The sequence below is a fragment of the Puntigrus tetrazona genome, chromosome 8 (assembly GCF_018831695.1).
Source record: "Puntigrus tetrazona isolate hp1 chromosome 8, ASM1883169v1, whole genome shotgun sequence".
In the NCBI taxonomy this organism is placed as follows: Eukaryota; Metazoa; Chordata; class Actinopteri; order Cypriniformes; family Cyprinidae; genus Puntigrus; species Puntigrus tetrazona.
In genome coordinates, this window is record NC_056706.1 from 3,042,431 (window position 1) to 3,068,311 (window position 25,881).

General features: G+C 36.8%; 1 protein-coding gene across 1 annotated transcript; it reads right to left on the bottom strand.

The window, feature by feature from the left end:
* Nucleotides 1-750: 750 nt before the first annotated feature.
* Nucleotides 751-24,911, bottom strand: dpysl2a (dihydropyrimidinase like 2a). Its single transcript, XM_043247563.1, has 14 exons — nucleotides 24,431-24,911; nucleotides 13,285-13,373; nucleotides 12,997-13,181; nucleotides 11,875-12,039; nucleotides 10,756-10,817; nucleotides 10,452-10,532; nucleotides 9,363-9,431; nucleotides 8,899-9,019; nucleotides 7,286-7,442; nucleotides 6,265-6,406; nucleotides 5,521-5,691; nucleotides 4,316-4,495; nucleotides 4,070-4,235; nucleotides 751-3,436 (listed from the first exon to the last, which is right to left on the bottom strand). Exons 1-14 carry the CDS (start codon nucleotides 24,470-24,472, stop codon nucleotides 3,345-3,347), a joined length of 1,722 nt encoding a protein of 573 aa, XP_043103498.1. The 5' UTR covers nucleotides 24,473-24,911; the 3' UTR covers nucleotides 751-3,344.
* Between the last annotated feature and the right edge of the window lie 970 nt (nucleotides 24,912-25,881).

A 25,881-nucleotide genomic window follows, 5' to 3' on the forward strand; every position in this document is an offset into this window, starting at 1 on the left:
CGTTGCAGTGGCTATTGTTAGATCATTCATAAATCCCCACAGCACTGGCTGAACAATACCAGACTCCAGAACAGGGCCACGGGTTATGTCTTCCGCTTCTGTAATTAGAAGATTCATGCCCAAGATAAAGAAGGTAGGGGAGATGGTACATCCCCTTGGGATTCTCTTCTGGAGTTCCTAGCAGTTGGTTGTCCAATGGGCTGAAGTAAACCTTAGTTTAATCCCCCCTAGTTAGCTAGTGATCCGCTCTGGAATGTGGTAATGGTTGAGTCCGAGCTGTCTGAGGTCATGTGGAATCGATCCGTAAGCAGTTGTATGTTCCAGGCAAACTGAAAACCCTGGGATACCACCTTTTTGAATGAAAGTATTGATGTATTTATTCTGCATCATATAGGTGGTTAATTCTATTCTGGTGGCATAAGGAGCCAAATTTTGAACATTCTGAACCTGACTGTATATATATATTTAGTTGTAACCAAGATTGTAAAAAAAGAAGATATTTTAGGCAGAATGTGGGCAACCAAACAATTATAGACCCCATTGCCTTAATATTTCTTATACTATATAAGTCAATTGGGACCATAAATTGCCAACTATCCCTTTAAGTGCCTGAATAGAAACCGGATCACTGCATATCACAACATCATCAAATTACCAGCTCATATCATCAATGAAGAGGTGAAGGGCAAAATACTCATTAAGGAGGGAAATAATACGGTTGTGTTTTGACACTGGAGAAGCTGTACAGGCTTTTGTTCACAACTGCATTTTATTGTAACAATCAAAGACATGAAGAATGATGAATTGTGTACATATCTTCCATGAGAAATGTTCAGCTCATTTCATAACAACACTCACAGACATTAATCAAGAACTGTATCACTTGGTGAATAGGCAGGCAAGTCGATTTATAAAAACAAAGCAGAACTGCAACGTAATTAAAGCATTGTGACCTAACGTTTAATTCAGAATAACACTGATCAACCTTACACATGCCGGACTATCCGTTTGACAGACAGAGTCACTGCAACCTTCAAAATGTCCTCACGGTAAAGGTTTTGTTGGGGGATGGTATGGGACGGGACGGGACGGGGAGGGGGTGAGTAGCTGCCCCGTGGAGCGGCTGTGATATCACAGGGAACGGTCAAACCCGTGCCGAGATCCACGCACGAATAAAACCCCCGGCGTGAAGAGGTTACTGGGGTGACGCTCCAGAACGGCACGGCTGTCGTAACTAATCAGCATCCGCTTCGAGTGATCGCGACCGTTTCTATAGTAACCGCCTTCCTCCTAAACCGAAACGAAAGGGGTGAAAAGAGCAGCTCCCTCCAGATCTGCTGTTTGCCCAGAGAGCTTTTCTTTATTTTCTCAACTGTACTGCATTGTTTCCCGTGAGACCCCCCTTCGTGCAACTGTGGGACAAAGTAGGAATGGACAGTTTGACATTTACAGCGAAAAATGAGTGAATTCAAATCACACCAAAACCCCACAGGACTGCGCACCACGGCCAAAAACACCACTGTTAGTCTCTTTTTCTTTCTTTCTTTTTTTTTTTTTTTTTGTTTGCTCTAAACATCTCCAAATCTGCAGATAAACAATACTGAGAGAAAATATCGAAGTGCAAAAAACGTGAGGAAGACAAACATGAGGGATTTCAGGGAGCGCTGAAACGCCAACCTGAAACCGAAATCATAACACAAAAAAAAACTTTACAAAGAATCAAACTATTAAGTTCATTATAAAACAACATTCTAAAAACTTGTAACAAATCAGGCGTTTGTGGAAGAGTTGACACTTTTGCAAAATGTAAAATACAAAACGTGGTTCGAATCCTAAAGAATAAATAACTCATCGACTCTTCCTACAAGGAAAAAACACGAATCAAAATGGCGACAGCACGGTTAATACGTGACGATACAGGCGGGGGATTTTGTGCTGTTCATTTCCTGAATGCAAACGAATTAAAAAAAAGCACGGAGGAAAATGACGGATGGTGCTACCTAGCTAACAAAGCATCATCAGATCGTTTAATGCATAGTTCTCTCAAAGTTATGAACCACCTTTCTTCCAGTTACGTTTGTTCAGAGTCATCCAGGGCCTCATTTATAAACCGTGCGAACGCTCAGATTTGATCGTAGGGAGCGTTCATATTCATAAAGACCGCCTTTGACGTGGAAAAGCGCTTAGCGTCAGGGTCTGAGTAGGCGCACGCACTTTTTACTGTAGGATTATTGCGGGTTTTAGAAAATGTAAGCTGTCCTTGAAACTCGCTCTTCTAAATTATGATGATTGGGGATATTTTTTGTGTTGATGATATTAATAAGGAGTCGTTTGAAAGCAGAAAGATGAAACCATATATTTGCACGCAAGATTTCACACCGGAAATATCGATCAAATTTAGGATTGTTTCTTCGCAACATGTTATAAATGAGGCCCCCGGTCTCTAATTATTCTTAATAGTTTCCTCCAAAAATTATTTATACATCCTTCATGAAACATAAAAATGACATTTGTCATTTTTAATCATCAGTTTAAGTATGTTTAGAGGTCATTTTAAAAGTAACATTCCCATAATGTTAAAATTATTTGGGAAAAATTTTCTCCTATGCACGCATAACCAAAATAAACCCTTTTACTTTTTTTTTTTAACTGGAGTTCAGAGAAAACGTTCTTAGAATATATTTTTGTTAGCTGGGTGACTCCTGTCCCTTGAATGTAGATGACTTGGTTAGCTGGATAAGATTCAGGAACTCTTGGCCAAAAACAATCATGCATTGCATGTTTACGTCACATTTATCAAGGCGTAAATAAATAGTTAGCATATTTATTCTAACTGCGTGTAAAAAAAAAAATCGAATTTAGACATTCGGACCAAATAACGAATGAAGAAAAAGTTGATATTATTTGCAGTTCACTCGTTCACGCAAGGAACTGAAAATTGCATTGCATTATGGGATACAGTACACAGTGCAATATGCTCTGTTTCATACTGCACAGTACAGTAGGTCGTTGCATACGGAAAACTCACACTATGCACATTATTCATACTGAAGAATTAGTAGAATGCTAGTATGCTGTAAAGTCAAACTTTCTAGTGCGTATCCTAGTTCTGTGCCAAGTAATCCTGAAACGTATTCAACTAAGAAACTAAGGACACTCAAAAACAGGACGCTAAAGGATGTTAAAGGGTTAGGGGGTGGATGGATGGACAGAAGTGTAGGAGGAAGTAGAGGTGTGCTTGTTGGGACGCAGTCCAGACGGCTGGACCGATCCCGGGAGAAAAGCCCAAGTTTCTTTAACCCCCTCCCACCCCATCCTTTTTTCTCTATAATGAGTAATTGATTTCATCCCAGGCTGGTAATGTTGGCTCTGCCGCCTGGGGGCGCCACGATGCGCTGAGTTGTACGACGGGGGACATTATCGTCAATTTGAGCCCCTGTGAAATGATGAAAGACAAAAATGAGTTAGACGGCAAGAACAGAGAAAAGATTTGGGCTACACAGTACTGAATGCACACGACAACAAAGTATGCAACAATAAAGAAATCAATATAAATAATCAAGCAGGTGAGATTCGACACTGTAGTCGGATATTAATAGTAATACGGAAAAAGATGAACAACTACATCCAACTTCACATTAAGAGCTGGTCGATAATATAGTTACATTTTGTGATGATATAAACAATCACATAGCCAAAATTTGCTTTACGTGAGAATACAAATACATATGAATAAAATAATCACAATTTTAATACAATTTTAATACAAACAAGTTTTGCGTTTTGTTAGGATTTATAATTATAATTTATTTAAATTTTTTTTTTTTTAAATAATAAATACTTTAAATTAAAAATATTATTGTAGCAAATATATGTTCGTTTTAAGAGCGAGAATGATACGTTTTAATTATAACTGAATTTATTTTGAGACAAAGCCACAATTTTTTCTTAGTTTTATTTAGTAAAAACATAAATTACTGTTTATATAATACATACTGCCGAAATACTTGTATGGTAGCAAGTATGTTTGTTTCAAGAGCAAGAACTTTTTATTTAGTTGTACGCTCACCAGACAGGCTGAATCCAGACTGATGCAGGTTGCGAACCGGTTGAGGAGTGAGTTTGACCGGAGAAGTCTTACCCGAGGTCACAGGGGTCATGACCTTGGGCGTCGCGGTGACCTCACACACCGGGCCATCGTACAGACCCCGTGGGACTCCGCGCAGCTCAGCAAGCTTTGATGAGAGATGCAGCAGTTACACAAACATTTCATCAATCACGAGCCTACATCCGTCTGTGCATAACACATATATACCCTGCTGCGGGCCTTTATCCTCTTGTAGACGTAGTCTGGGAAGGGTTTACGGGTGATGTAGCGTCCTGAACCCTCAGTGGTGTGGAGGTTGCCGTCCTCCAGGACGATCTTGCCCTGGCTGATCACCACCAGAGGAGCTCCACGCGCCTCAATCCCCTCAAAGATGTTGTACTCCACCGCCTGAGAATGACAGAGCGAGGGAAAAGCTCTCATCTTCACTCGCTACACGCTGCACGAAAGACGAGCTTTATAACAAACCATCTGCAGCGCATCCTAGTATAGCGAATAAACCTAGAATATTATGAAAAAAAACTAAATAAAACAGATTTACTAATGAACAAAACTCGATTGTAATGGTCTGAAAGACGTCTCTCATGCTCACCAGGGCTGGATTTATTCGATTTAAAATAAACAGAGGTATTGTGAAATATTATAATAAAAAAAAAAAAAATTAATTAATGTTTTTTAAAAATTCAAAAAGTTGAATTTTCAGCATCATTACTCTACTTTTCAGTGTCACATGATCCTTCTGAAATCTTTGTCAATAGCCTAGTTTCCATCCAGTTTTGCTATCGGCAAAGATAATTTGCGTAAAAACATATTTGTGAAATTTTCGTCCAACTGGCCTTTTTATCGATAAAATCTTTCCATACGTAATTTCACCTATTGTGCGAATTATAGGCTAGTTGCATGTTTCTCATAAGCCGAAAATTTTTTTATACACTATAAATGTATTACGTATAATCCATAAGCAGGTACGGTTTTATAATTATTATTTTTTCTGACGAACTTCTATTACATTGTGCTGGAAATGTGCGTGTTCATTTTTATTTCTCATAACCGATTTTATGCATCCTTGCTGAAGAAAGGTATTCATTTCTTTTAAAAAATATGTGTGCATTAACATATCTCAGAGTTCACCAGCCCTCAGATAATTCACTCATAATATATTTGAGCGCATCAGCGTCTCATTCCGGTCGAATTAAATCAGCTCAGATCGCAGCATCAGCCTCATTGACAAACAGGAGCAGACAGAGCGAGTGAGTCAGCGGAATAAACAGCTCAGAGCAGAGGATCATGGGAGTCAGAGCTGGTCCAGACCTGATGTGATGCCCGTGATCTAAGACTCAGCCCCCAGAGCTTCCTCGTCAGCTGAAAAACATGCCCGAATCCGAACTTTTTGGTTAGATGTAAACTCTCCTCACCAGGTGGTGACTCTTAGCAGAGATGATTTTGGTGGCGTCGGGGTCCCAGAGCACCAGGTCCGCATCAGAGCCCACGGCAATACGGCCCTTCCGTGGGTACATGTTAAAGATCTTGGCGGCGTTGGTGCTCGTCACGGCCACAAACTGATTTTCATCCATCTTACCCGTCACCTGTGAAGCAGAACGTTCCATCTTAAAGACAGGGTCAGAGGCTTCTTGTGGGAACGGTGCTACAATAGGAGCTACATTGATTTTTTTGCCACAGCACAGGTGTGTAGTGTTTTGTTCGTGCGATGAAAAAGATTTCTGGTGTTAATGACAGACGCAAAGTAAGTATTTTTTAGAAAATGATTAAATAAAATATAATAAATTGATCGATTAATGTAAAAAAAAAAAAAAAAAAATGGTTTGCTCTAGTCCTAAAACATTACATTGCTTCAATAAAAACAAAAATATATATTTTGTATATTTTGTTATTTAATATATATTATTTATTATCTTGAATATTTGAAAATAATGCATTATTTTAATTATTATAATAATTAAAACAATGCAACGTGATATATCCGTGATATATTGAAATGATGGATAATTAAAAATCACGTCATCAAACTGAATATTAATTATATATATGTGATTTTTATTATATATATATATATATATATATATATATATATAAAATCACATATATATATAAAAATTTGATCTGAAATAATATTCTAAAGCAGATAAATCATCTCTCACCACACACTTGTCCCAGATGATGGACATCCTCTCCTCAGTACCGTTAGTTCCCTCCGGGATGAGGGTGAAATTATCCTTGCCCACGGCCCTCTGGGAAGTGTTAAAGGTGCAGTGCGCACTGCCAGTCACCTGCAGGTCACCGCTGCACACAAAACACACAACACTCACAAACTGAAATGCTTCTGCCCATGGCAACATAGTTTTTTCTTGACAATGTGCAATATATGCTTTTAGAAGTAAACTAAACTCCATATAAACTCTCTACACTACATCCAAACTATTCATCTAATTATTTGATTTGAAACATGTAGCAAATTTATTCGTAACTCTTACAATTAATTGGAAAGTTTGGTTAAAAATACATCTAAAAACATTTAGCTAATTATCTTTGCATTATTATACATGCAGTTTAGATCTGCATATTAACTAAGAGACTTATTAAATTAAATATTCATACTTCTAAAAAATTATTTGTAGCACCACATATTTAAAATCATTTAGGAACATCATAAAGTCGATCAAGTATGATGAAAAAGAAAATGTTACTAGATAATATTATTCCCCTTATTTCATCTTATTATATTTGTTTACCATCACTGAACCATGGTATAATTTTAGTATCACTGAGATAATATAATAGCTTTTATTAATACACTGCATTTGTTTTATTTTTATATTTTAATTTAGTAACTTTGCCATTTAAATTTTTTTTTAATTCATAAGAAATTTAGTTGTAGTACATCAAGTTACTCTAATTGCGAAATGATGCTTTGATGACAACTAGCTTATATATATATATATATATATATATATATATATATATATATATATATATATATATATATATATAAATATTAAAGTTCTTCTTTGTGTAATGGCGCCCTCTAGCGGTCACTCCTAAATGTTCTTCCCTTTTAGGTCAGTATGACATACAGTAGGTGGCTAAGGGCCGAACCCTGCTCTGCACACACTCGCTGTGGTCTACGTCCCATAATGCTCTAGAGCAGCGGCGGACACACACCAGGCCAGCAGGGAGTTGAGATAGTCCGGGGTGGTGGGGTCGGGGCTGAGGGGTGGAGATGTGATGTAGGCTGCAGCTTTGGCCCAGTTCTTGCTCCAGTAGTGGGTGCCGTCGGTCCCCAGACTGGCTGAGATGGGCTCCCCGTACACCACGGTACCTGCGGAGAGAAAGCACTGGCTCAGGATCTCTAGACCTCTTTCAAGACGGCTACTTCATACTTCATGCTCACAAGCAGAACATGTTCTGTCTCAAACCCTATAGAGCTGTTTTGCTCTATAATGTCTTATAAAAAGATCAATACCTTTTTAAAACCAGCCCACTGGATCACCTATGATCAGACTTGCTTAGCTTGGGCTTGTTTTTGCTGTTTGTTTTATATATATATATATATATATATATATATATATATATATATATATATATATATATATATATATATATATATATATATATATATATATATTTTTTTTTTTTTTTTTACAGCAGTGTCACTGCCAAATCTTAAAAACATATTTCTAACTTTTCTAAAAATCTATTAAATTAAGATATACTTTTCTTATTTAATTTTTTTTTTATTTTATTAAAACAAATTAAACAGTGTAAATCGAACACTATTTTTCTTTACCTACCAACAATTTTTTTTCTCGTTTTAAGCATAAAACCACTTAATTTTGATAAGACAAATTTGCTTCTCGAGTAAAAATATTCTTCTTTAAATGCGACGTGAATGCAATTTCTTGAATTCAAATATAAAATACTTTTTTTAAGTGATTTTAATATGAGTGTAAAAATAGATTTAAATTTCTATTTTCAAAAATACACAATGAATCGGCATAAAATATATTGGTAGAGACAGATATACATTTACAAAAGAAACATATTCGTTTTTGTATATTTCAAAAAATATAAAAATATATAATGGGTTATTAAGAGTATAGTGCATTGTAATTATTCATAACGTGCAGTTTTATACATTATATCTTGCCACATATAATTATAACCAAATTTAAAGTGCGTAGTGTAACGATAGAATTTATTAACTGTGATTACAATTATTAATGAGATTTTACAATGCAAATTCAAATTCAAATTCAAATTCAACTTTTATTTTATTTCAATGCATTATAAGGTGCATTACAAGGCATAGTTAAAGCATTAAAACTACTTTTATAATGCATTTCCACCAACATAAACTCATTTAATTATTCTTTTTCTGTTTTCTCCAGAAAACAAGACTTAAAACACTGCCATTTCTCTTCTCAAGTAAACATATTTTGATTCAATAATGCTTTTTTGATACTGGAAAAAGGGAAAAAGTGAAAGAGACCGTGTAAGAAAAACATTTTCGAATAGACAAACATGACTTTTGCCTCAATAAATAGCAGCTGTTAGGTTTAAGTGCTGGGTTGGATTAGAGATGCAGTACGCGCTTCATTAGCACTAATAAATGACTAATATTCTAGTAATATGCATGCTAATAAGCAACTAATAGGTGTTAGCATTTTTTGCAGTGCGGTCAGTTTCTGTTGATAATTTGAGAATAAAGCTCTTTCGGGTGATTTCTTAGGAAATTTCTCAACGCATTGGACTTTCCTATCAAACATCTGTTGTACCTTTTTTCCTGGCCTGTGCGATGACATCAGCGGCGCTCCGGCTCATCACTTTGGTGACGTAGAGCGGGCAGTTGGTCTGATTGGCGACGGTCACAGCCCGGTTCACGGCCTCGGCCTCCACCTAGAAAACAACAGGCCACACTCACTGACCTTCAGCTCAAATTACAGAGCAGCTCAGCACCTCCTGAACGCTGACCGGGCTTTACGCGCGGCTAAAGGTTTGTGGAATAAGGCCGATGTGCCCGCGATACCGATGATCAATGAGCCTGGCGGCGAAAACAGTGGGAAAGCGGAAAGTCTGAAAGCCCCTGATCCCTAAAGGGGGATAAATGTGTTTTAGTGCGGGGCGTCTGAAGGGTGTTTTGGAAGCGTTCTCGGGTCTCGGTGCTGAAAAAGCCCTTCCATGTGGTGCACGGCTGTAATGTTGCGGTGTGTGAATGTGTGTTTGGTGGAGAGCGTTTCACCTCCTCTGGGCGGCTCAGAACGTGTCCTTCTGGACCAGTGATGCCCAATCCCAGAATCCTCTTCTGCTCCTGTAAACAGAAGAAAGTAAAAGAGGTTTATGTGGATGTCGCTGCAAAAAAATTTACATATGTGTATGTGTATCAATCTTTTTTTTTTTTACGTGTCACTTATTCTTAAAGGTGATTTAAATTTGATTAAAATACTGCATTGGTATAATATAATAAGAATAATATAACGTAATGTTTCACCTGCATTAATGAGAATGAATAAATCTTTTTTACATTATAAAACATTTTCTTAATAAGAATTGGGAAAAGTTAAATAGTTAAATGATCATAAATGATGTGTGTGTGGATGGTGTATTTATATATATGTGTGTGTGTGTGTGTGTGTATGTATATATATATATATATATATATATATATATATATATATATATATATATATATATATATATATATATATATATATATATATATATATATATAGAGAGAGAGAGAGAATAAATGTATATATATATATATATATATATATATATATATATATATATATATATAATTGAATTTTTTGTTTTGAACGAAGAATCTTGTAAAGAATCTTGAAAGAAACCGCTTTTATTAAAAAAATTAAATATAATATACTAAATATATATATGTATGATTAAATATTATGAAATATTACAATGTAATAATTAGCTAAATATAGTGATTTCTGAAATAAATAAATAAATACATAAAAATAATAAACTGCATTTAAGGTATTTCAACATGTTTTGACTTGTAACAATTTTCTAAATACTACTGTATATCTCTTTAATTAAATTGTAAGCAAAAAGAGACTTCTTAAAAAGGATTCTCAATATCAAATATAAATATATATACAAATATAACACACACACACACACACACACACACACACACACACACGCACACACACGCACACACACGCACACACACACGCTCACACACGCACACACACACACACACACACACACACACGCACACACACACACACACACGCACACACACGCTCACACACGCACACACACACACACGCACACACACACACATATTTGTTGATGAGCTCACCTCAGCGACGATGTCTCCGTTCTCTGCATGCACCTGAGCGATGGCTCCCAAGTCCCTGATGACACTGAACACCTCGTACATCTACAGCAGAAGGAGAAAGGCAGCGCAGTGCGTTTTATCGTCTGCTCTCGATCTACAGCTACAGGAAACGTGCTGAACATCAGAGAGAACACGACCCTCAAACCGCGAAGAACTCATCGGCACCGCGCTCTCAACGCAACAAACACACTAGTACCGCTCACGTAGTGTCTAATCCATCTCTATCGCGATAATTCAATTAATATGCATGAGAAATCATGCGTACCTGGGAGTCATTTAGCTGAAAAATGTCCTTGTAGGCCAAGTAGACCAGGAAAGAGTTGACGCCTGGGAGGAAAAAGAAAAAAAGAGCAGGATGTAAGACATCAGACAGAGATCTGGAGCTGCTGGAACAGACAAGACTGAAGTAATATGTTCATGTGCTTTAAATGCGCAGATTATATTCTTCTTACATATCACCTGCAATGATTCCTCTTTTTAAAATATGTCTGCAATTTTAATCATAAATCATCCCTAAATCATCATTTTTATGTAGACACACTGTCCTTGGCGTATAAACGTCACCAGCATTGCGATTTTTGTATTATTTAACAGCATTTGGCACAATTAACTTGTTTTCCTCTTTTATCAGTTCATTCTGTACTTTGAAGTCCTTCGATGTATTACGTGTATTTCTATTCAGCTACTTTGCTCCTTGTTCCAAATTCTAAATGACTGTTCGTTTATTCTCAAAGACGATTTTCATGTGATGCTTCTACAAAACGAATTATACATATTTACTTAATAATACATAAATTAATTATACATGATAGATAAATAAATTAGATTAAGCCAGGACCCAGGCCTTTGTTAAATTAGGTCATTTAAGTCGTTTTTTTACAAACACGCCTTCGGAAAAAACTACATTTCTATATTCAGTAACGATGCCGTTGAAAATCTGCGGATGTCGCTAACAATTTCAGGACCAAAGCAAAACACAAAAACGTGCTAATTAACAAACATCTTTTTTTTTTTTTAAAGTTAAAAAAAAAAAAAGGTACAAAAATCAATGCCATTCTTTACTTATTTAAAATTGTGTTTGAAGTAAACAGTTAATTTGTCTTTTAATTAATGAAATTTAAAAAAATATATTTTTTGGGCGCTTTACTATTAAAATTAAAAATAAATATTGTGTAATAATTTCTTTAAAAAAAAGTAATTTTTTTTAAACAGTAGTGGTTGCCTATCACACACATTATTCGAAATAATAGCGATATATCTATATATCTATATATATCTAAACTTTTATTTTGACGGGTTGCCGTGAATACCTTACCATTTCCATACTAATAATGCTAAATAAAGTCTGCGCATGCGAGAGTGCGTCGACCGCAGAGGAGCATACCGTGATCTTTGACCAGCGCCTCCAGCTCCTCCTGCATGCCCTTGTGCCACTCTGTGATGTCCACGTGCAGAGAGTAATCGCAGCAGGACTTGTGGTCAGCCCACTCTCTCCACTGGTTAAAGGCAGCGATCAGACTGACGCCTGGCTCTGGCACCACGTGATCGACTGAAAACACACGAAGCAATCAAAATACAGTCATACTTTAATATATAAAGATATTATCTGTGTCATTTTCCCCAGTTTTTAAGCTCAGCTATCATAGAGAATGACGCGATTGATCGTTTTTGTTTACATACTGCATCTGTGTGCTATGTATATTGATTATGTATTTATAAATACACACACATACAGTGTGTATTTTGAAAACGTTTACACGGATAATAATAATAATAATAATAATAATAATGTTATAATAAAATATTATATATAAACCAATTTGATAAATAAACATAATATATTTTTCTGCATGTGTGAGTATATACATAATAAACAATATCAATAAATAATAAATAATATGTAACAAAAACTTTTACATTGGATTTGATTAATCGTTCAACATATATATATACACTGTTACAGCATTCATTAATATTTACAATTTGTGTTTTTACTTTTTAGTTTTAGTTTTTAATTTTTGTTTGTTTTAGTATTTTTATGTGCTTTTGCTATTTGTGAGTTGGTCAATGAAAGCATATGAACACAAACATTTTAATATTTTGTGGGGGTTTTCTTTCCTTAACCAAGGAACTGGACACATGAAATGCCATGTACAATATATCCAATTAATAATTATTATTATTAATAATATTTAACTATGAGTAATTTTGTTATCCGATTTTATCATTTTAAAATGTTCAATATTTAGTTTTCTCTCCCAAACCATGGAACTGGATGCATGAAGCATCATATTCAACACTGTGAAATGAAAATTAATTTAGCAAAGTACCGTAAGACAAATATATATGCGTGCGCACGTGCAATTCATTATATTCATGCAATCATTATATTAAAGTACCAAGTGTTCATTATACATATTATACGCATTCATCTCAGTTTAATTAAGGTGTAATCTGCTTTGTAAATATGCACATGTAATTTAAAAAACAGCCGTTTTAGACGTACTGATCATAGTGGTGCCGCCAGCGAGAGCAGCTCGCGTGCCCTGGTAGAAATCATCAGCCGCCGTCATTCCCCGGTCAGGCATCTGGAAGCGGGTGTGAACGTCGATGCCGCCGGGTATCAGCATCCTGCCGTGGGCATCGATGATCTTCACACCACCGGGAACTATGAGGTTTTCACCAATTTGCCTGGAGACGGATACAGAAAGAGTCAACTCTGCTGTCACTCGCTACTTATGAATATGAGACATAGAAACATAACGGTATCGAATAAGAACAGCAAAACACTTGCTTGATGACTCCATCCTCCATGTAGATGTCGGCATGGAAAGACTGATCGTCGTTCACTATCTTGGCTCCTTTGATTAGAAGCCGGTCACTCTGTGAAAGAGTAGATATCACATGCTATCAGTTAAAGTACAGACACACTTTGTCTTGCACAGTAGGAACAATAAAACAAAAATGCATGTGCATATTTCATGGTAATATTTCTTTCACCGGCGGTTTTTAAATACCTCAAATACCCACTGCCACTAGATACAGCTTTCATTTCGTTTTTGTCTCTGGACTGAATCTTTTTCTCTAGACGCAGAATTGATTTTCCGTGTTTTTCAAAATATAAAGTATATACGAAATATATGTATTATAAAATTATAGGTATTTACATATATAAATGTACAAAATGCTATTATTTATGAATAGGCATATATATATATATTTACATGTAATATTATTGTGTGTGTAAACAATACATTACAAAAATATACATAAATGTAATTGTTTGTGCAACATTTTTTGCACAGATAATTTATATATATATATATATATATATATATATATATATATAAAAATATATAAAATGCATACATTTGTGTAATTCATTAATATTTGTTATTTAATATATGATGTCATATAGATTTATTGCATTTGTGTGTATATGTGTTAAGTATATATGCACGCACACACACAAATATATATACATTTAAAAAACATTTACGTACAGTGGCTCCTGCATTTTTGCATTTTGCATTCACACACTTTTTTTTTCTTTTGCTAATTGAATCCCGTGAATACCTTTCCGCAGACTCCTTTTATTTTTATACTGAGCAGACAATATTTTCTATCCCCTAACCAAACCCTAAACCTTCCCCCTACAGAAAACACACTTGAACTTGCTATACTCACAGATAAAAACCATTTACTATTTTTAATATCTTTTTCCTTGTGTGCACCGCAGGCTGGTCCCCAAAATGTAAAAAAAAAATGTGTTTTACTGTCCTTGTGAGGATGCCACAATGCAGCATATACAACCATAAACCCACAAAGATAATTTCACAAAAGGTTTCACTTTTGCAATTAAATGCAATTATGATACCGAAAACCCTGCAACGTGCAAAAAGTCACCACAACTGATTTGATAAATGTCTTTGCATGACAAGGTCGCTTTAAAAACGACTCCAAATGTATTTTGGGGACATACTGCGCAGCTACGGTCCTGTTCTATCCAGGCAGTACACTAAAACATGACCGGCAAGCACTGGGCATCAAGTTCAATCAGAGCTGAAGCATAAAGATCGCTGAGGCACATCAGAAAAACACAGTGATTCTTATCGTGCTAAATCAATTCTGACACGCCATCATGAGCCCAAACGTCGTTTCAGGACACCGCCATCGACTGCGGGCCGCATGCTTCCCTCCTGTTCAGACACGCAGAGCACACAAACGTTCAATTTCACATCACCGCAATCCAAAGAATCGGATTTAAAGCCGTGGCATTGACATTTTAACCCCGTCGTGATGGCGTGGAGGACACGCACTCTTCTCCGAGAGCATGATGGGAATGGCGAGGGGTTTATTAAGATCTCAGCTGCCTCGTTCTCTGTAATTAAGGATGGGATAATTGTCATGAAAGTCCTATTCTGTAGCGGTTCGTCTGCTGATGAGTAGCTATGGAGAGAAAAGAGTCGGAACGAGGCATTGTCGCAAAGACTGCTGCAAACTTCAATATCTACAGACGAAACGCCGTGAATCAAGACTTAACTTCACAATTAAGTTCAAGAGGCTTCGCGCTCGTACCTCAATGACTGTATTTTACCAAAACAAGAATACACGTCCACACATAAAAAGGGAGAAGCAGCCATTAGTTAAGAACGATTATTTATAGTCGCAAGGTGAGTAACGCGTTCGAGCAGGGATGGCTTCAGAAGAAGGCTGCAGGTAAGTTCAAGTTCACAGTAATCTCCGAGACCAGTAAAGCAGGCTTTGCTTAAACCAGGCTTGGGTTTCGTCCGTAGGCAATCACACCGACTTCCAGACGGCGACGGCGAATCAGAAGAACGCGTACCGCAATGTGAGTTTTGTTTCATTATAATGCATTCACAACACATTTAAAACCATAAAAATGTTTCTGGGTAACACTTTAAGGCGTCATGACACAGAGTAATTACCTAGTTAGGTACTTAGTAGTAGCCATTGTACTTACGTGAAACAAAATGTACTTATCATGTAACTAAGTTACGGAACAGCTTGTAATCACGGTTTGTTAGTATATAGATGTAACGGGCAGCTACTGTTACACATATGTAACACAACGAGTCTGTTACACAGCTACTTACACTTGATCTTGATACACTTTATTGTAGCTTATGCTTTCATAATATGGTGTCATTTTAATGTAATTAGAAAGGTGTTACATGTAGTCTTTACTTTTTGCTTTGTGAGTGCGCTTGAGTATGATACACTAAATCCCCCAATATATATTTAAATAAAATAGTATAAACGTGCAATTAGACAACTAAGCACTACTGAAATAAAATTAAATAATAAAAAAAATTCAGCTGAAAAAAAAACAGAGTATGCTTATTAGGTATGATTTAAATATGCTTCAAAATATTTATTTATATTAAAATAAATTTTAATATAAAATTTGGATTCTGGATTTGGATTCTGGATCTGGATTTTTCAACAGTTAGTCTTTTACTTTACCTTGATGTTAAATAACTAAAATTAATAGCATAAAAAAGATCTTTTTTTTGTTTTGTTTCTTTCAGAAAAAAACATATATACACGTAAAAAAATATCCCCCAGACAACTAAATCAAGTTTTAACCAATCGGTTAGCAAAAATTTTCTACATGGATATTAACTAGTGCTGTTAAATGATTAATCACACCCAAAACAAAAGTTTTATTTACATAATAAATTTGTGTGCGCTGTGTATGTATTTATTTATACATGGCAAATATGCAGAGATATTTCTTTTGGATGCTATTAATCGCTAATATTAACCCTGTAAGTAGTACATACGGCTTGGGAAAAAATGATCATGAAAGGACTCCTCTGAATAGAAATCAGGCCTAATTCATCTCTGAGACAAAGCCTTTCTGTTCACTTTGTTACCATGAATCACACAGTAGCTACGGACTGCATTTATCATCACAGCCGGCGATCGCTCCATACCGTTAGCCGAAAAACACATCACAAACATCCAAACTCAGTCGCAGAAAGAACTGCGGCTCTCGAGCTTATTCGCGACGTTTAGAGCGAGCTCGAGATCACAGTGAGACATCAAGATGAACTCTTATTGTTCATCCGTGACGGACACGAGCTCTGTATTGTTGCCGGCCGCTCGCTCCTCTACACAAATCCATTACTAACGCTGAGTCCAGACCAACGCTGGCGGCATTACGACCCGAAGGCTCATTAAAACAGACCTTTACATCTGCTTTACTGCTGAGCTTTTGGCTTATTCTGCAGTTCTTTAACGTCTTAATGCATATTCAGGTATACCGACCAATTAGGGGATTAAAGAAGGCAGGCGGCGTCTTATAAAACGGACCGTTACAGTCCTGGATGCTAACCGGCCTTCATTGTGACCCCCGAATCTGATCTGGATAAGACTTGTGTCCAAAATATAACACGTCACACACATGGCTTACTCTGACCTCTGAGAGCTTTCCTAGAAAGAACCAAAGCTTTAAGCTAAGCGAAATATAAAGTTATTGGTAATTAGCGTATTGATAGTTAACTAACAATGAGCAATACATCTGTTACAGTATTTAGTGGTCTTTGTTAAAGTTCACGTTAGATTTATGTCAATATTAACAGATAAACCTTTATTTTGGCCTTACAGATATACTTTATACAGGTATACTTTCATTAAACGGTGGACTAATATAACTACCGTATGAATAAATATAATGTTTATATAAATAATTGATTGTATTTATGGATTAAATAATACGAATTAAGAATTAAGGCCACAAATTAACCTTAAGATGCTTTAAAAATAATATCACGATTGTCTTTTAAGAGACAAGTACTGATAGTAAAATAATAACTAATAATTTCATGCCACATATTATGCGGTATGCATGTATTTTGAGTGCCTTTGATGACTAGCAATAGAGAAAATATTACTCATTTACTTGGTTTATCAATGGCAGAAATTAAGATGAACACAGTAAAAATACGTCAAAATGTTTTTACCCCCTACTGACAAATTTGTAAAAAAAAAAAACTTGCTTTTCTAATGCAAACTGTGTAGATATATGGCTTGGAAAAGAATTAGATCATGCAATTATTATGACAGAATAACACGAATGCAGTGTCTCCGGCCATGACACAAAATATTTATAATAATCTGCAAATATGCAAAGAAATCACAGTTATGCACATGAAAAAACAGGTCCAAAAAATGCTATTTATCATGAGATAAAATCGCTTACTAACCTTGTCTATATAAACTTATATCCAAGATGACGTAAACTCTACTCCTGCTAAATTTTGCATGTGATACACAAGATACAAGAAAGGAAAGTGAGGTCATTTTGGGCTGGTAGTTTGCAGACTGTTGTCTTGAATCAACAAAGCAATACAACGGAGCGGTATCTCATTCATTCAGATAACTTTACAGCTCACATTTTGAACAGTATAAAAAATGAGCAGCATAAGAGATTGACTATTCCTACATGAATCCTCCGGATGCTCGCACGGCACACTCTCGTATTCTCAAGCTGCAATAAAGTTTCGGTAACCTCCTATGGTAATCAACATTATACAACAAATGCTGTTGTTAGAGCTGAACTCGTATTGAACCCGGAATAATCCATTGTAAAGCCTGTGAATGGGCTTAATGGGTCATTACGTAACGGCAAAAGTCCCTCCTCTAGATCAAGCATTACCGTGTTTGCATGTGAAATGTTGAACTAAACGTTTGTTGCGGTTAAATGCATTTCCGACGGCTTAGAGCACCTAGTGTGGCTCTGTTTGGATTAAAGAGACAAATGCAGCACTTAATAATCGACTTTTTCCTCAGCTGCACGTGCAGTGTGTACTTCAGAGAGCGTGAGGGGCGGCTAATGATGGCCTCCAGAGAGTCCATCCATACCAGAACAAATCCCCATGACCCACTTACAGCGAATCCGGTGCATACTTTTATCCTAAAGACACACACACTAACTCAAGCCACTCTTATTGACGGTCCTAATGGGCCTTGGACGGAGTGCACTCCCGTCCTGCGTGCAAGAGAAAAAAAATGCCTCTCCGAAAGTAATGTGCACCGAGAAGCAAGAGATCTGCGCTCTAGTAAGTGGGTCAAACGCGCTCATTCTTGAAGGTACAGTCACGTTTCTGTGGCTGATCAGGTTTGTGCGTCGAGGCATCGCGCGGATAACATAAATGCATGCAAGAAAGCATGCAAAAATCCAAAAATTATGCATTAAAGTATTTCGCGGGTTGTAGTCTGTCCTGTTGTGTTTGCTTTGATGTGGCTTTCGAAAGAAAAAAAAAACCAGAGGCTAGACATTGTACAGGTCCCTTAGTCATGCTACATAAATTTCCACAGACAAGTGATTTAATCAGGTCAAATATGGTTCACCAGTCTCAATTTCTCTTCCCACATTTGTGTTTATTTTGGTTTTGAACTGCAAATCCGGGTCTGTAATTTATAGTATTTTGTTGAATATATTTCATACCCCTGTGGTTGAAATGATGTACAGCATTTAGAGCGATAAGACTCATATGCAGTTACATAATCACATAATAATTGCTTTTATATATTGCTTTTATATATGCAAGTTTGCAATTCATAACACTGCAACTGCCACATAAGATGCTTCAACAAGAATTAGCGTTGATTTCTTCTACGTATCTCCATATTTCTAGTTTATATTAATAGTTCAAACTAAATTTAAAAATCCGTGAAAAATTGTTTGTTTGGTCTTCAGAACAGATTTGGAGATTGCAGCTCCGTAGTGAATGGGTGCCGCCAGAATCTGAAAAAGAAGTCCAAAAAGTCCAGTCCATCAGTTAATGTCTTCTGAAGTCAAAAGCCGCGCGCTTGAAAAAAATGAATCCAACATTAAGACATTTTTTACTTTAAACCCTTGATTGCAGCTAAAATAAAAGTCCATAATCCATAATACTGGTTTTGTAAAAATCATCTAGTTAATGGGGAGAGAAATCAGCACAAATCAGTCCAAAACAGCTTTAAACAAACGTGTGCGTGGATTCTGATCTGAGAGACAACAGGAGAAGGACGTTATTATGGATTATGGACTAGCCACAAGCGACGGGATTTGTTTCTAATAAACATGCAGCTTTTTACTTTACAAGGCATTCATGCGATGTTTTTAGCAGCTGTTTGGAGTCTCATTCCGACGGCACCCATTCACCGGGTGCACATAAATGATGCATCATAAAAGCAAATACTTTTACTTTGATGTTTATCTGTAACTATTTGTGAAATCTACCGGTGAGTGAAAATAACTTCTATATCAATTGCTTTTCAGTGTAACAGTAGGGACTAGAGCACTTTTTTTTTTTTTTTTTTTTTTTAAACTCTGAGTTTGCCGTTTTCCCGAACATGAGCTCAACTGCCCTGCGCTAGCTGGAAATGTGGAGTCTTTCTGAGCCAGAGGGTTATTCGTGAGTTCAGCTTCACACCAGAATGACGTTTTCAGGTTCCGTACAGCGAGCGGTTCGTCCGCCGACAATCAAAAGCACATTAGGTGTCGAAAGCAAGTTTATCAGCACTGACACCGTTCCCAGGAAGACGTATCATCACGCGCTGTTACTCTGCAATTTCCTTCAGAGACTTTTCTAAGCACGCCTTTGAAGCACCCAGCAGCACCACGTGATAAAACGCCACTTCAATTTAGTCATTCGCAATCAGAAACCAAAAATAAAACATCACAAAGGAGATGCGGCTCTCGATTTATGAGATCAAATGTAGTGTTTAAGTTTCCTGTTCTTTCGTTCTGGGGTTTTCAGAAGAGACCTTCTTAATGTCTCAGACTTTGCTCGAATTCAAAAAGGTATCTGTGACCAAAACCCCAAAGATCTCGGTATGAACTCAAACATGACTCATCAAATCCCTTAAAGTCCAAACGGTCCAAATGTACAATATGTTTTTTTATTTATATTTTACAGGTTATGCGCCGTATTTTGCCATATTTTTGTGTTGCATCTAATATCTAAACAGTCGAACCTAAAGAAGTCGAACTGCTTAAGAAAAATAATCAAAATTAAGTGAGCTTACAGTATGCTTAAAACAACAAAAATATCTCTGACTAGAGTAATAAAAAATGATCTTGTTTGATTTTTACTGCATTCACAGATATGTGTTTTAGACATACTTTAAGCTAATTTTTTTTTTCAAACAAGACTTAATATTCTGTATCTTGCCGTTTTTCAAATAAACGTACTATTTACGCTGAAAAAGCATGTTTTTGCTTAATATTGTTTTCTAGGAAAAATATCTAAACATTTTTGACTCAAGACACGTTACATGAAATACAATATGGCTTAAGATATCAAGAAAACTACTTGTTAGTTTTTGCTTAAAACAATGAAAAAACAGATTCTTCCACCTCATTTTGAGAAAAAACTAAAGCAATCTTCATACTTTATACTAAAGATGATCTTTATACTAAAGATGATATTAATAATACTAAAGATGATAAGCTAATTTCGCTTCTTGCGTGAATGTATCTTGATTTAAGAATGTTTTAACAAGAAAAACATGACAAAAATGGTTAAAAATGAAAGTAAACTTTAAAAATGTAACTTTTTTGCAATGCACGAATAAGTTGATTTCTCTGAGCCGCGAATGAGCGATAAATGTTTCACAGCATCTATCGTGATGGGTTGCTCACACACATCTCGCTTTTTTAAGGTGAGTTTCATTACTGTGGCTAATTCGCATCGGGGTCAAAGGGAACGAACGGCTGCACTTTTATCAAATCGATGAGAGCTTGAGTGAACGACATAAACCCGGCAGACCTCTCAGCCATTCGATACGCTGCGGATGATGAAGTCAGGCGAAGCAGAACATTGTCTGGGTTTGCGGGAATGTGACTGCTGCAGAAAACATGGCTAGAAAGTGGGCCATGAGGGTGTGTGTGTGTGTGTGTGTGTGTGTGTATGTGTGTGTGTGTATGTGTGTGTGTGTGTGTGTGTGTGTGTGTTTCAGACAGAAAGGATGGAGTGCTCAGGCTGTGTTTGTCACGAGTGGTGGAGATGTGACACTGTCAGACAATCCTAAAAGCGAGACAGACATACTGATGCGCAGACATAAAAAACAAAGTCACATTTCTAGTTAAAATCAGTGTTGCATCAAACTTTATCTCAGGTACTCTCTTAACCCATAAAGCCTATACTGCATCATATACACTCGTTTCTAAATGATCAAAACGATGAAAACTTTGCCGTTTTATAAAATCTACTACACGCCTTCTGTTGATGGATAGTTTGAAAAAAAAAAAAAAAAAAAAGCGTTATATAAAGTATAATTGTGCAAACATCCACCTCGTGGTTTTATTTCACTGTGAAATATATTTATAAAATAAATGTTATGTTTTTTGTAAAATTTCAAGGTGAACATTTATGGCACTAAAGGTTAACTTACATTATTTTTAAGAAAGATGGTGTTAAATGTGTCTAATATAATCCTACAAGCTTTGGAGGAAGGTTTTTTATTAATCTTCATTGTGTTGCATTTCATGTTTTGAAACCGTTTTAAGCCTTGATCATAAAATTGAGCATTTAAATATCATCCTATTAAAACTGCCTATTATTATTGCTATAAATTTATATCATGTCATGTAATCGGTTGTTATATAATTTTGAGCATCTGTAATACTGTTATTTATTTACAAATTTATCTGAATTGCATCTTTCTTTCTTTTTTTTGTCAATGTTAATATCAGCATCTGAAACAAAATCGCATATTTCTGACCCGTTTGGTGCACGGGAGTTATTTTCTCATACAGTATGAGCCATAAAATCCTCATGTATCAACAAAAAAATACGCAAATGTCTTTTTTTAGATTTTTAAATGTTCTGTCTGAAGTTTCAGTAAGCCGTTTGGTTTCAAATGTGATTTTTCCAGCAAATATTTCATACATCATGCTATACATCGGCGCACGTTTTTCTAAACAAGAAAAGTTATCACGACATCTTTCCATTGCATGAAATCCGGCCCCTGCTTGCTCCGCCTCTCAAATGACATCAACTACAGCGACATAAATAAGAATGCAGAATCAATCGATGCACATCAATTTCATATTGAATGTCTTGCTCCAAGGCTTTATCCGTCCCTAAAAATACCTCTTCTCTAATTTAACCTGCATTTTCCCACCGCCATAAAGATTCTCGATCTCATTTCCACATATTTTAACAGCAGCCACGTTCGCTTTTGACGCACGACCGCTCACGACAACCTCCGGATGGGAACGAAACTTTAAAGAATCGCTCGAATTAAATTTGGGTCACGTAAGCCACCGTGCGTTCAGAAGAACTGAACTATACAGTACATAAGTTACATATTATTCAATGGAGCTCGAGAGACAATGTCCCCGTGTATAAAAAAAGCTGCACAAGCATTCAGACGCTCTCCTGCGTGCAAGGTTTAGAACAATGACATAACATGAAGTACTCCTTTAAGTCTCTGAGCGTGCAGTACAGTATCTTATCACCATCCCTTAAGATGGCTGAAGCTTAGCTGTCGTCCAAGAGCTAAAGGCAAGATCTAACGGCAAAGGCAGAGTTTTTCATCTTTCTCCCTCCCGTCCCAGATCTGCCGGTTCCTACAGGCCTCCGCTAACCGATCAGCACCGCCTATAAAACAATCCCAGAGAATATCGACGCCTTGCACGCCGTCTGTGGACCGTAAAGGTCAGCGGCGGGGGCCGAAGACGTTTTGCAGGCGCGCACCACCGCATATCGTGACACACACTTTACATTCACTGACCTACTTTTCAAAAGAGGATTTTCATTCATTTCCTCTGGAGACGGTTCTCTGCATTTAGCATGGCTGTCAAAGCAGCCCCGGCTCGCAGCGGGGGTTGGCTGCGGAGGCCATTGTACTGGCAGCTAAACCGGAGCTGCTTTTTACATTAATGGAACGCGCTCGTGAAGGTGAGCGTTGTCGATGCGTGCATCTTGCAAGACGCATTCCCGCTGCTAAATCTGAAAAGGGTTCTGCCGGAATAGGGAATGCTGTGTGCTTATTAAATTTTATGAAGGTTATGATAAGCATGCACGCTTTCCGTACGCTGGTTTTTCAATAAAATGACATTCTGAAGGTGCATGCAAACTAAGAAGGATTTCCAAAGAATTGCAATAATGCATTGCATGTCTTTTAAGAATAGCTAAATATATGTTAAATAGATGTAACCATAGGATCTTAAAACAATGCATGCGTGTTTATAGATTAAATGGAACATGGCAAATTATGATGCACGATATAATGCAGGTATGCTTTAGGATATATTCCTAGGATCTTTAAATTATGCATTCATATCTAACAGCTTTCCACGAAGCTGTTCGAACGTAAACGGAACGCGTGCAAAACCATGATTTGCAAAGATGCATTGCTTCACTAAAGATATATTGGCTAAGAATCGTTTATTTTACCTAAGGCTGCGCATTACAGTATAACCCTGGAATTTAAAATAACGCATGCACGCACAACAGCTTCCCCTACAATAAAAAAATGCACTGAAATCATTCACCATTGTAACTACATACGAGTCACAAAGACGCTCTATTCATCTAGAACATAGCACGAATTATAATCGTGCAATTAAATTAATTATGGCCGGGAATAATGCATCACATCCTGTTTAAACGAGGCCTGTTTTATAATGCATGCATAGCTTTCCACAAGATAACGAACGAATCCCGTGTGACCTATAGAGCTCCAAAGGGTGACCCACAAAGAAACGCGTTAAAGCGGGCCTGAGCACATCATGCACAGAAACCAGAGGTGACAGCAATCCAACATCTGATGGAACGGCACTGACATAACTGGACCACTATAAACCACAAACCGAACTGCACAGAACTAATCGTTTCAGCGTTGAAATGCCGTTATATGACTGTGTGGGGTCGCTCTTATTCTTCGCCGCGCGTCTTTTTTTGTCGTTTCGTACTCACGGTGATGCGAGGGATGTTCTTCTTGCCCTGGTATCCGGACATCTCTGCGCTGATGGCTGGAGATCCGCACGCGTAATGGTTCCCGACGCGCGTTTGGAGAAGCGACGCCCCGCAGCTCAATGACACCCGCCGCCGTTGGCACGAAACGAACCGGACGCGATGGAGGAAGGTTTCCAGACGATCCCAGCTGAGATTCTGAAGGTGGGCGATGAAATGTTTCGGGTGACGGGCTCTTCTCTCTTGTTCCGGCGCAGCGGCAGGACGCTCCAGACAGACACTGATGGAGATTTACACGGCCAAAGCCACCGTGCATGCGCAACACCCCACCCTGATCCACACACACACGCGCGCACACACACAGGCACACACACACACAAGCACGCACGCGCGCGCGCGCGCACACACATGCATACATGCAAGACGATATTAAGTAAAATGTTACGAAAACAATTATTGATTCAGCTGTACCTCTGTTTTTTAACAGTTTTTTAAAAGCAATAACGAGTTAAATTTTCTATAAAATACGACAAAATGGAAAAAAAAAACGCATTTATATGACTGTTGTGTCTTTTGAATAATATACTTTTGTATAACGATATACTGTAATATATTAAATAATTTAGCTGTTCAAAAAACAAACAAAAAATTAATTAAATCAGGAATAAAATGAAATAAAAATAGACAAGTTTTAATATAGCTATTTTTTCCTTAATGAATTATGCTTAGACCTGCAAATAGATATATAATAATAATAATAATAATAATAATAATATATTTATTATCATTATTGTTATTTAGTTATCTATCCTGAATAATGATTTTATTCTCTTAAATAAAATCACAGGTTTTAGGGTTGTGTTTATTTATTGTTTTTTAATATTCATTATGGTTAGACCGACAGATTTCTTTCTTTCTTTAAGACTGGAAACAATATAATAATAACAACATAATATATTCATTCAGAACCAATAATAAAATGTATTTATATTACCGATGGAGATTCTATAATTTATTATGCCTTTATTACATGTTATGTATAATGTAAGCATCAATGTAAATAATTTGTGGAAACCCAACTCTTAATGGGTACGTAAAAATATTTTTAGGCCTTATCAATGAATGTTCCCTTTAAAAATGCAAAAGGTTTTTTTTTTGGCATTTTTATAATTAAATATTAATGAGGAGGTGTTACAGTATAATGGCTATATGTTGTTCTTCTATAGTCTTGGGCACACACATGTAAATTACACACAACCCCTCCACTTCAGCACATGCAACCTCAGAACACCTGCTGGCAGCCAATCACATGAATGGAAGCCCACAGACTCCTCCCACTGAGTTTCTATGGTTGCCGTGGGTTACTAGGTAGGCTGGTGCTCTAGGCCTGTCTCCCACAAACGAGGACCACCGCCGTCACAATGGATCCCGCTCTTGTGTGAGATAATTCGGTA